The sequence below is a fragment of the Netta rufina genome (assembly GCF_964035555.1).
Source record: "Netta rufina genome assembly, chromosome: 1".
Lineage (NCBI taxonomy): Eukaryota > Metazoa > Chordata > Aves > Anseriformes > Anatidae > Netta > Netta rufina.
The window spans coordinates 19,496,488-19,509,750 of record NC_140123.1 but is presented as its reverse complement, the minus strand read 5'-3'; the positions used below and the strand labels follow the sequence as shown (position 1 = coordinate 19,509,750).

Genomic DNA, 13,263 nt, shown 5'->3' with positions numbered 1-13,263 from the left:
AGACATTGCAGAGCTGTAGAGTCACACAGGTTTGAAACTTGGGTGGAAATAAAAAGCAAAAAAAAAAAAAGCAGGAATGCTCTCTTTGTAAAATTTCACTGTACTTACACAGGAATTCAGAAAGCTGAGAGTAGTGTTCTCACCTCATTACTTACGTGTATATTCCTCACGCTCTCTATTCAGTTTGGCTGACTTAAAAAATAAATCCTTTTGTAAGTGTGCAACCATCTGTATCTACACTTTCACCAAGATGTCCAACCCTTTCAGCCCACAGTTCAAACATTTAAAAAATGTTGGACAGCGACAGCCAATATATCAGTGTAGTTAATTTGCCTTGTTCTCCTTTCTTTGTACTCAAATGGCACAAAGAAAATGGAAACTGTCTGCATCTTCAGGCAGTGAAGCAAGCCAGCTCTTGTGCCTTCCATGTCAAAGCCCCAAATACAGGAGGCACATTGATTATAGAGGGAGAAAATGGTTAACAATGCCTTCTACATCTCATCTACAATGCCTTCTACATCCAGCTGGTACATGATTCTTTGGAAATCATAGTTAGGGGATACACACAAGGACAGTCCTCAAACTCCTTTTATACTGGACATAATGAGACCATGAAATAATATCAGATCATTTTTCAACTTTTCTTGGGCTGCTATGAGCGCGGAAGTAAAAAAGTAATCTTTGCTTACATACTTTGTGATACCAGTCAAGCTCTTTTCTCGCTATTGTACAGAGCACAGTCATAGTGGGGTTTTGAGACAGAAATAATTTTCAATCTTTTCCTTTCAAAAATGTTTCACTTGTCCTTTAAATTCCAGCTATATTGTATGTATTGTTTTTTATTTTGAGAAGAAAATTATTTACTTTTTCTAGGTCTAGCAAGTATTTCTTCTTGACAGCCACTGTGTTTTGTTTTTGTTCTTTTTTTTTTCTGAAAAAGTCCCCTACTCATCTTATTTAAGTATGTCTAATCCCAAATAAAAGAGGAGACAGTAATTCACTCCCTAAATAGTTTATGACTGCTATGATTTTTTCCTGTAATCTGTCCCCAAGCAAGCTTAAATCTCTCACAATCTCCTTTAAGGAAGAAAAGAAAAAGAGGAGAGAGTATGGAAAGATTATTCAAAATTGTTCTAATCAGGGCTTGGGGGTGGGGTAGGTTTTTTGGTTTTTGGTTCTTTTTTTGGAGTGGCTTTTGAAAAACTGCTTTTCAGTACAGTTAAATAATTATCAAAGTCATATAAGGAAAATTAATGTTTTAAATCCACCTCATGTCATTTTCTTACCTGATTTGTTGCTCATCAAATAACAGAATTTTGCACTAGAAATGTTCTTTAATCATTGTTTCTTCTTTACTTTGTTCTGTAGCCCAAAAGTCACTGTTTGTACAACCATGTAGAGAACATGCCTTTCCCTCACCTGTCCTGTTTCTCTTTCTTTCAGTGCTTTGAAATTCCTTTGTACATTTCATTTGAAACCCTTCATTTAAAAAACCAGAATGATCTAGACTGAACCACACTGCTAGGGCTGGAATTTGTTTGTGCCAATGCATAGAGGCAGAATCTTGCAAGTAGCATCATCAACCAGTGGAGCTTTTGCTGTGGTGATAGTGTGCACATTCCAATGATTTTCATCTATGGATTTGGAAGTGCTTTAACAAAAAATACAATTATCATTGTCTCTTTATTTGTCTCGGTACCTGTGCTTGTATCTATGTGTATATGTATAGCTATAGGCCCCTAATCCACGTAGAGATTACATGTCATACAACTAGAATCAGACAGTGAGAAAGGGGAAGAGATTAGAACAAAATCTGGCTTTCTGGTTGTATATTCCTATCACAGCTGAATCTGAACATTTCCAAAATATTTAGTAATAAAGCTGAGAAGAATCTGTTTCTTCCATTCCTACATACTTATCAAACAAATTGCTTGATTAGCTTCTACACAGTGCTTCTAAATGAAAGTGAGTAGTTTTGTTATGTTTGATTTGGAAACACCGAGAACACTAAATCAAAGGGTGTCTTGCCTGTAACTCTGAAAATGGTGAGATTGATTAACTGTCTTACCTCTTGCAAAGCTGAATTTACAAGTGTGTATTTAAATATTCTGTGAAGGTTAATGGTCAAGCCCTTATTAGATTTCCCATATTCTGTTCTGGAAAACGTGTATTTGCAAAAAAGGCAACCTTGCAGCTGCTTGTAGCAGTCCTTTATTGCAGAGAGGGTTATCAAGTCTCCAACAGGACTCCAGTGTCTGAAGAGGAGCCAAAGCAGAGTACAGATGCTGGGGTGGCGTACTCACCTCTATCTTTGTTGTCAAGTTTCAATCCTACAAAGCAGTGCCACAAGCACTGGTCAGTTCTGTGTTAGAGAACTGAAGCTCTGTACAGACTTTCAACTCAGATTCAGAGGTATAGGAAGGAAAACTTTCCCTAACCTTTCCTTACGCTTTTCATTCCACTACTTTGTGTGCCATAAGGAAGCCAGTACTTCATTGTAACATCTCAGGTTGGAGGGAGAATAGCTGCATTCTTGAGGTCTCCCCACTTTTATTACATTTTCACTTCTGTTAAGGCTGAGTTGCCAAAGTCTTGAGAGACTCCCTCTTTCTATAGATCCACGTTACAGAATGTGGGCTAAATGCTGATAAGGTTTCTGGATGCTGTTGCAACACGATAACAAATTTGGCCATTGGCCTTCAACGTGGGTGTTTCAGAGAGTGTGGATAAAACAGCCTGTCATAAAGAAAGTACTGTCTGTTCCCAGCCTTTTCCTCATCTTAAAAATTTATGATTTACCTTTTCATTATTTAGAAACAGGACTTGCTTTTATTTTCAAGTTACTGCAGTGTAAGAGTATTTCCAGTGTAGTTATTCTTGAGTTGAAGAGCACATCTAAGATCAGCATCCTTTTCTGTCTTTCTTCAAAGTACACAGCTACTGACTTTAGGAAAGCAAGAATTTCATCAATATGCTTGTTCTTCCCAATATCTGAAGAAATTTTGAAGGAATTTCTAGCTGAAACTCACCACACCATGATTCAGAAGATAAAAAAGCAAGTATCCCTAGTGGTGTCTTGGCATATAAGTATCAGGTTTTACTTCCTAACCAGAAAGTTATTTTTAATAAATTTTAATAACTTTCTCTTTAAAAAACTCATTAGGATTTTTAACTCTCACATCTGGGAATAAGAGTGACCTAGAATACTGATGTGATGATTCACGGTATTTTAATTTTTGTAATATGGGAGGCGATCACGTTTAAATTTTAAATTACACATTTCAGCTGCTGCTCCGAGTAGCATTTGGTACAGCAGGAAATCTTCCCACTCCAGCTTGCCAGGAGCAAGCCTACAAGTTGAAATGAAATACCCATTAATTTTTTTCGTACCTAAAGAAGTAATTCCTGCTCCCCTCTGAGTGGTGCAGGAAGGTGCACGGCTGTTGTGCAACAGTTGGTGTGCAATAACATTGCTTGGAAGCAACCGGAGAGAGCAAGGACCCAGGCCTGAGAAAAGGCAATGGAAAACCCACAGTGAGACAGGAAGATACAGTACCTCACTCTCTGTCAGACTAGAAGAGGGTTCAGAAGCAAGCTTGCCAGTGTGTGTGGCTACGTGGGCCACCAGCTCCCTCCTCGATGTGTAGGAACACTTGGTCTTTCAGCTGTCCTACCTTGACAGGGAATGGCCAGAGGGTGGGTCACTGAGGGCTTTGTCTTTAAGTAGAACCTGCAAATACAATATTCAGGAAAGATGGAAGAATGTATAGTTGGTCATCACTTGCAGCAACTGACCAGAACAGCTAGTGACCAAGAGTTAGCTCCCCAAGGTAAATACCTTATACTTTTAAGAATAGACCTTATGCCTGTCACAAGTTTTGTCAACGTTTCACAGAGTAAAAGACAAGAAAATAAAACACTAAAATGAACATTATCTTGTTTCCCTATATCCATATCTTCACCATATTTCTGAAAGTGACCTCAATTTCAGCCGCTTCTCCTCCCCGAGACTGGATGTTACATGGTATGGAGGCAACAGTCAGAGATGCAGGTATTGTTCTGCATGGCCTCTGCAGTGGCTTCCAGCCAAGCAGAAGCCACACGTCCCAGATACTATCCACTCTCACTTCTGGTGGACACTCCCAGGAGGCAGCAAAGTCAGTCTCTGTTGGAGCGACTCCATGGCTTCTCTACAGCAGGCCCTGCCTGCACATCAGGGAGGCCCCTGTCCCACTTACCTGGTCAGCACGAGCAGGTACAGGGGGTTAAAAGAAGTGGTCTGAGGATCGGGGTCTTCAAAGCAGAGAGCAGCCAGTTTCTGAAAGGCTGTTGAGGCCATGGTGCTCTGAGTTCCCCCAGCCAAAAAAAGCCTTCTGCTGCTCACGCTGTCACTCCTCCACCAGCCCATCCTGCACACTGAGGGCACACACAGAGCCCTACAAGCAGCCCTACAACCTTCCTCCAGGTGGTGGGACAGGACTGCTGTTGCCAGCCTGCGCTGGGCCAGCTCAGGTTTGCGAGCTGCAAGTGAGCTCCTGCTGGTTCGTAAGACAACAGCCTGAATCTTAAATTCACTTCCAGTGTCAGGCTTTCACTTACCTGCATGTCCAGAGCAGTGAAGCACTTGTTGGCCCTTTATTTGCATGTGCAGCTCTAATTATCAGAGAAGAAAATACAAGAGAGAGATTATGAGGAGCCGTCCTCAGCTAAACCCTTATAGACTTCACAGAGCTTCGAGCTACTAATTGTCCGAGTGATCTCATTAAAGAACTAAAGATAGCTGTGCAGGCTAAAATGCCTTAATTTCAGGGAAAAGAATTCAAATCCAGTGAGGCCATACAAACTGATGAGCAAATGAGCCTCTACTGCTCTTTGCTACACAGACCCTTGGCTGTCCTCCTCTCCAACTAATTGCTTTGTCCCAATATAGAAGTATTTCATTCCCCCCTGTCAGTAATTTTTGCAACTCAATAAAGCAGAGTTCTTTTGATGTAATGAAAGGATTCTGGCAAGCATGGTTGTGTTTTTAACTTTTATGTTCACTAAAAAAAAAAAAAAAAAGATTTGTTTGTACATAGCCCCATCTTTAAATGGCTCACACACCATTGTTTTTTTCCTTCTCAAAATTCACATGAGGCCAGAAGAAATGATAATGGCCACACAGAGCAAACTGGGGAAACTCTAAGCTATACAGTTCCAGCTCTGTACCTGCATGTTGTTACTCGTTTCGTGTGTGGTTTTTCTTATTCTCCCTAGAAGAATGGGTGGTTCCTAAAACCCCTAACGTTCACACCATCTTTTCTCAGACAGCTCTCTTCCTACCTTCCCAAATACCTGCAACATCATTTTCTCTGCTGTTCCAAACCCTCAACATGCCATCTGTAATCCTCACTAATCCGTTCTCTCAGGAGTGCAGAACTGAGTTGCCAAACCCCGTTTTGCAGTTTGAGGCTTTGCAGTCTGTGAGGCTTTTAGTCATCTTTTCCCATAGTGATGATTTCAAGTTTCCTCTTCTCTTTCACCTCTGTGATTACTGGGGCCTCTTCTTTCTAGGCACTTTCCAACCTTGTCATTCCTCTCTCATTAATATGAATTTTCATAAATCCCGTGTCAGGCCTTTAGCTACCATGTCCTTTTTCACTCATTCTTTATGATACTGCCTCATCGATCATTTTATCTAATTATCTGCACATTTTCAAACATTTCTCTCTCATGTCTAAACTGTTTTATCTGTACATTATTGTAGCAGCAGAAGTCTCTGTATGCAGGCTTAGGGAGCACCCTGCTGGTGTCGTTACTGAAATGCAGCAGTGGGAGCAAATCTGCACCCACAGACAGGTGCAATCAAACCAAAAGTAATTTAAACAACGATGTCGATAGTATCTGTGGTTAGGAGTTAGTCTACTCCTCCTCTCAGGAGTTAGTCTAATGCATTTAGTGTAGTAGTAGTGATACAATGATGCTGGTATTAACTGCTGGGTAAAATTTGTTCACGTTTAGGTTCATGGAAAATCTGCAAACAGAAGTGCAAGAAATGGAATTCATACAGTTTTCCAAGGGTTTGGACGTCATGAGAAAAGAGGACTTTGCAGAGTGGTTGCTGTACTTCACTGATGAGGAAAACAACGAAATTTACTGGCAGAATGTGAAGGACAGATTTGAGGCAGGAGAGGTTGGTACATACACTATCCTTTGTTTTGCTTCCTCATTTGCACGTACAGGTTTTCATTTGAATAGGAGTATCTGAAAATATAATTAGTTTCCAAATGAATTATAACAGCTTCTGAATTTTATGCAAATAAGAACAATGACAATTTACCAACTGAGAAATGTGAATATTGGCACTGAGTAAGTAATCACAACTAAATAATAGGTCCCACCAAATTTAAGGAAATAGATTTACTGGGAGTTGAATGTATTATTCTATATATATCAAATGAATTCTTTGATTCTCTAGAATATCAGTTTGGAAGAATTCAAGACTTTTTGCAAGTTTACAAACAACCTGGAAGACTTTTCTATTGCCATGCAGATGTTTACTGTAGCCAATCGTCCTGTTAAACGGGGTAAGTGCTACTCAGCTTCACCTTGCCATGCTTCATTTATTTCAGCCTACTGTCTGCCTTCTCCATGTGCTTGTGTAGTGCTGTGTAATCAAGACAAGAAAAACAAACAACGTAGTAAACTGTTTTTTTAAAACAAAGATTTGGGGAAGTTGCTTCTTTCCCACATAATAGAAATTAGGAGCAATGCAACAAGATTTTCATTCAAATACATGTGCTTTTTGTTACAATTCTGAGATTGTTTCCTGCTTGTTGTACTTGAAAGACAGCTCTCTTAAGCTATTTGAAAATAGTAACGTGAAAACTTCCTGAGGAAAGTTGATGAGACATTAACATCTGTTGAAATAAATATTTGATTGGCTCACTTGAAAAAGGTGAGAGTGATGTGATAAGACAGGAAGAAAAATAAGTATTCTCAAGAGGGAAGCACGAAGATTGTTTAAGCCAAAAAAGGCAAAAACTGGGGGGTTTTACAGGTCGTAACTTTCATCACTAGCTAATCCAGCCTTCAGGAAGGGTTTGGTTTCCACAGCCTCTCTAGGCAGCCTGTTCAAGTGCTTAACTGTCATGAAGATGTCTTCCCTTGCTGCAGTTTACAGTGACTGTGCCTTACCTCCATGCACCCTGGAGAAGAGCATGGCTCTGACTTCTCCATAACCCCTTTTAGGTAGTTGAAGGCTGCAGCTAGATTCCCCTGTGCACTTCTGTTCTCCTCAGCTCCCTCAGCTTCATTTCTTTCTTCAGGTGCCCCTGTTCCCAACTGTGTTCATGGCCGTTCTCTCTCTGGGTTGTCAGTTTGGTTTTGTCTCCTTGTCTGGAAGGAGACAGATTTTATTTGGGCAAGATGTACAAAGAGCGGAGAAGAAAGAGGATGAATTAATAGTGAGATAATTGTCAAAAGTGAGAGTTCAGCTCACTTCTGTATTAAGTATCACATCTTTAAGTGCCAAAGGATGATGAGGCCAATAGGTGATGTTCACTCTGGCCATGTTTCTCTGTAAAAGCTGATTCCCAACCTACAGGCAACTGTGAATTTCTTTATGCAGTGAGCCATACTGTGATGGAAAACAGTGTCTGAGGTAACTCATGGATGTTACACGTATACATGTTTTATCCTTTCCTAAATCTTACTTACTAATTCTTATTTTGCGTGTGTGTGCATGTGTTTATTCACACACATATGAATATTTATCTAAATATATCAGTCCCTTGGTCCTCCCATTTATTCTAGATATTTTTTTCTTCCAAGTTTGTAGCTCATCTTTTCTCTCTGATAAGATTACCTTTCTTGGTTTGAAGATTATAATGCTCCAACATTTCAGAAGATCCATCTCCTTTTCTTCAAGTTCTGTTCAAAAATTGCAATGCCACCTGATTTATATTTAGCATAAAGAGCTGAAACAGTTAATACATTTTTAAAGACAAAATTAAGACTCTACTGTAAGCATAACATATTTCATGTTCTTTTTAAATCATGGTATATCCTTTTACAGACAGATTTTCAACTTAATTATATTTAAACCAAAAGTAAATGAATCAACTGCATTAACAGAGAAATTGTTCAGAGGTAAAGATGAGAGATGAGTCAAAAGTGGTCTTTCCTCTAGTAAGCTTCAGAACTAATCATATTTGTGCCATTATTTATAAACAACATTTATCTATGAAAGCAGAACCACAATATTACTATATTTATCATTTAGTGGGAAAATTTGCTGTAATGATCTACAATACCACTATACTGAAGTAACCTCCAGTTCCTCCTTGAAATTCCCACATCTGTGATGCCTTCAAAAAATGCATCCACTTCATGAGGTGTGGTTGTGGTTGCTGTAATAAACAATAACCTTTCACTCTTGCTATCGTCTGTTTTATGGCAACCCCAACACATTTTCTTGTTTTACATGAGTCAAAATTCCAAATCTTTATACCACAAGACCAAAAGTAGGAATACTAGATATTACTATAGTATACTTGATGTAGTGTAAAGAGAGGCCAAAAAGATGAAGAGGAAAGTAGGTCTCCAGAGAGGTATGACAGTTTTTTCTGCCCTCAGTCCTCAAAAACTCTTCTATTATAATTCAAGTGAAGGTAGCCTATGCCTTAGTAACTCTCAAAAAAAAATAGTAATAGAGTTACAGGTGTATAAAGTCATGTGGTGTAAAGAATATGTTAAGTATTTGATGGTGGGTGTTCCTACAGAGTTCCTGAGGGGATTGTTGGTTGAGGTGGAGTATATTGTGAAGTACTGTTCTCTGAAAAAAAGAGTTTTCTTATGTAATTAATTGGTTTGAGATAAAGTGATAGTATTCTTTGTGGGACTGTAGCGAGGAAAACACTTATCTATATACACAGGTGTCATCCAAAAGTATGTAAGTTTTCAGCATTGAGCTACTTCCAGAAAAAAGAAAGAAAAATTTAAAAAAAAGAAAAAGAAAAAAGAAAATGAAATTAAAAAAAATAATAATAAAAGGAAATAAAACAAAGAAAATGAAATAGAAAACAAAAACAGAAAAGAAAAAGAAAAAGGAAAAGAAAAGGAAAAGGAAAAGGAAAAGGAAAAGGAAAAGGAAAAGGAAAAGGAAAAGGAAAAGGAAACTACTTGACAAGTACTGCATCTCAAAAGTTTATAATGCAGTTACTAAGGATTGAGAAAAGACGAAGTAAGCTCAAGAATGCATGAACTGAGATTTCCTAATATAGTCCACTAATTCACACATCCCAAATTCTCCAGTTAAAATATCCAGAAGACATTGTAAATTGTGCAGAATCCTGCAATTTATGTGCTTTGCAATGTCTTTTCAAGTTCAGTCACCTGTGATGTAATATTATGTCTTTACTAGCTGAGTTCAAGAGGGCAGTGAAGGTGGCAACAGGACAGGAGCTCTCAGATAACGTTCTGGATACCATCTTCAAGATTTTTGATCTGGATGGAGATGACTGCCTCAGCCACAGCGAGTTTCTTGGAGTCCTGAAGAACCGAATTCATCGAGGTTTGAGGGTAAAAAGCCAACATCATCTATTATTCCCCATTACATACTTGTTTATGAATACCAAAGATTATTGTTACAACTTTCTTGTTAACACTTTATAGAAACACAAGTAAAGATAGTTAATGGAAAGGAATTATATTTTAAGCTGAAGACTCCTTACTGGTTATGAATCTGGGAGAACTGCTGCCATCAAGACTCGTTATGATACATGTGAACTATGGGAGCAGCAGCATTGCTTTACATATTATACATGTATTTACACAGTCTGTGAATAAGTGTCTTTTTTGTGTAAATGCTAAACGTGCTCTAACTTTATTAACAGGTACCACAACAGCAAGGAATTCAAGGTTACTGGAAGTGTGTGAAAAGAGAAAGCATTAAAGGAGCAAAGGAATTGTGGAAGCAAACTGGGAAAAGTCCTTTTTAAAAGAGTCCATTGTTCTTTTGCTATAAATGTTGTTACTTAGGGTGTTTTTTTGTCTGTCCTGTTTACATAATAGTTGAATCAAAAATACTCTTTTTTACTATAGCTAAACTTTAACCCAATTTCTAATGCAATGATTTTATATTGTTCTAGTGCAATCAGTTTGGTTTACAGAACTGTTATCACGTTTGACCTCTTACACTCTTGCTCCAGGGAATAATGTTTGCTCCCTTGTGGAGTCTGACCCTGCACTGTAGCATATGGGATGCGCAGGACTTTAAATGGCCACTGGCAGGAACATCACAGCATTGTTGTCTCCTGCTGGAAGAGCGGTCACCATCTCAGTCAGCCACTAACACGGCAGTTCTTTCCCTGGCAAGGACAGAGGTCCAAAAGGCGAAACCACTTCTAGAGTCCATGCAAATCAAGTAATCCTAAATCAAAAAGGAAAATTAGTATGGCTTGTGCTTTCATTACCATGGACTGCTTGTGTGCTAGTTCCTGGTGGATGGTTCCGCCAGGTCCTGTGTGGATGTCTACCTTCATGATGATACCATTAAACTGGAAATACAAGACTGCTGATACAGGCTTTAAAAGTTATACATTGATCTATGAATGTGCATTGAGTCTCTCAGACCTCTTCAACTAATAGGATAAATGAGAAGCAAAAATCCTGGTTCTGTCACAAACAGTGGTAGCTACAATTTGACCCATAACTGTTTTGCTTTAACTGTATTGCAGAAGGTAAATGTGTAATAAATATTTACTTTGTCTCAGTAAAGGTTGTGACAGGGAATGCTGCAGTATCTCAGGAACGCAAGGGTGTAATAAGCAAGTGCTGGGGGAAAAATAAGTCAAAAAGGTAAATAAAAATGTTCATTACTCCAAATGCAAAGCTAGTCATAAGATCTTAAATGGTAAAACAAGGAATAGATCAAAATTAATGTTCACTAATTAAAGATGAATGTTTTTCAACTGTAACATCGTGTGCATCTCTGTATACACAGATGTGCATGATATGTCTGTTTTTCTTCCAACCTCAGGAGCCTCTAGTCCCAGATCCAGATCAGTCTTCCTGTTTGGACAGTGCATGTAGGAGATGGACTTACAAAGCTGTCAAGGTTCTTCCTCTTTGCCCCCTGCAGCTGTCTGATTTGCCTCGGCTGGGGTGAGGTGAAAGGTTGACCTTTCAGGACAGGTTTGTGATAACGGGCTCAAAAGATGGACTGAGTAAATGTCTCAAGAAAAACAACCATCTCACCACTCCATGAGGAAGTATCCACTCTTTTTAAGCATGACACTAGCTGTGTGATTCTCAGAAATGTATATAAGTTTGATAGGAGGTGTTTTGTTGTAATTTGTTTGGGTTTTGGTGGGGGGAGCCTTGAGAAGAGGGGAACCTTCCATGATAGATAGATACCAGAACAGCCCTCATTCAGCTGGGGGGCAAGAGAGATTGCATTAGGAAGCCATAAAGATCCCACGTAAGGAGTACTGAGATTACAGATAATGCTTTTGGTATGCCAGTAGACACCAGGCAAGCTTGTGCTAAGGAAGAGTCCTCCCAAGCCTCAGCACAGCAGTTTTTCTAGAGAGGTTGACCAAGAAGTAAGCAAAGCAGCAATGTGTGACTGCCCGCTGCTCTTCCCTGTGCAGCTTTACCTTGGAGCTTTAACTTAAACTGTGTCAAAGAGAAAATGCTTCCACTTGTGTGATCTCTGGATGCGTACCCCGAGTCATCCTCCAGAACAGGAGCATGCCTTTGTAAGTGTCATGAGACCTGTCTAGAAAATCAGGTACCAGTGACTGCCAAGGATACCGTTGCTTCCCTCAGGAAACCGTCAAGATGAAATAAAATGCAATAAAAGCCTCTGCCTCTCCCCCTTAGACCGAATTGACGGACCTGCTCTGTGGGCAACACAAAGTGAGGCAGCCGTTTTCACTTTGTGCTGTTGGAAGCTGCTTGTCTCTTCTGGTGATGGGAGCTATGAGTAAGAGAGAGAAACCAGGGGCAAAGGTGGGGCCGTGGGGCTGGCATGGAAGTACCACAGCCAGTTTCACATCACCAAATAAAAAATAAAGTAAAAAAAGACACAATCAAGCAAGATACTTATGTGTCACACAAGCTACGTGCTCATCCAACGTGGGCTTTTTTCCAGCTCTGGCTTTAATGCAAAGCTGCCTTTTACTTGTTGCTGTTAATATTTTGGCAAATATTTTTTTGTTTGGAATGCAGATTATTCTCTAGCATATTATTCTGCGAATTGTTAATGGGTTTATGATGTTCTTTATTGCTTTTGTGGTTTCTTTTGTTTATCAGTGACATGCTTCCTACAAGCTGTTTGGTTTTCTGTTGGAAAAATCAATCCATCTAGCTTTAGTGTATCTAGAAGTTTAATGCCTCGTTGCTCATTTGTATCTGGGTTCATGCAATCAGCGATAGCTGCTTTTGGCAGCAGGTTACTAAAAATGGATTTCAACTTTTATTTCTTAGCAAAAGATCTGGTGTTAAGTTCAGAGGGAAAAGAAAACAGATCTGATTATTTTAAAATAAACTTTGTGTCTATAGTAAAATAAGAAATGGGATAATTGATTAGGAATTAAAATACAGTTAAGAAACATTTTCTACTCTGAAAGTACAGCCAGGAAGGAATTCCTCTGAAAGCCAGGGAAGACTTGTCCTTGGGAGAATCAGGCTCTGTGTTTAATTTGTAGTCTATTTCTGTTTGTCTTCACTAAAAAGATTTGCAAAACAGTCTTAAACTAATTTCTCAGATAAAATATCTTAGACTCAAAGAGCTGTTTACATAAGTGTTCAGATTGATCTTGTCTCTTAAGGACTCCATCATAGTTTTAACTTATTTTTAGTTCCTTGTAGTAACTGTATGGTATTTGCAAGCTGTCTGTCAACATTGCTCAACACCATTTCTTTAAATGTTTATGCCTACTGCCAATATGTCAGTTAAATGTATCGATTATGACTTTTTTTAAGCTTTCCTCTGAACAGAAATATATAGAAAAATGAAATAAAATCAGATGTTAAAAAAAAAAAAAAAACCTCCGCTGTTGCTTATGAGTGTTGTTTGGAATAAAAATGTATAATTACATATTGTGGAGGTCTCAAAAATTGATTAAACTATTTTTTAAAAAGAAACACAAGGGTGAGTACAAGTCATTTACAGAATTTTAGTTGTATTGCCATAACAACACTTTTTACATTTCTTTCAGTTAGTTTAATTTAAGATAATTCCTATTAAGACCACTAATTCTTCATTGTTAAAACAAA

The 13,263-nt window shown here is 38.6% G+C and overlaps 1 protein-coding gene across 1 annotated transcript in view; it reads left to right on the top strand.

The window, feature by feature from the left end:
- MICU2 (mitochondrial calcium uptake 2) overlaps positions 1 to 13,114 on the top strand; it is a 151,144-nt gene extending 138,030 nt beyond the window's left edge. Inside the window, exons 9-12 of the mRNA XM_084305885.1 lie at positions 6,001 to 6,172; positions 6,458 to 6,566; positions 9,404 to 9,561; positions 9,876 to 13,114. Coding sequence (XP_084162011.1) covers positions 6,001 to 6,172; positions 6,458 to 6,566; positions 9,404 to 9,561; positions 9,876 to 9,980 — 544 coding nt within the window. The 3' untranslated portion in view covers positions 9,981 to 13,114. The remainder of the gene's footprint in view (positions 1 to 6,000; positions 6,173 to 6,457; positions 6,567 to 9,403; positions 9,562 to 9,875) is intronic.
- The last annotated feature ends 149 nt before the right edge of the window (positions 13,115 to 13,263 follow it).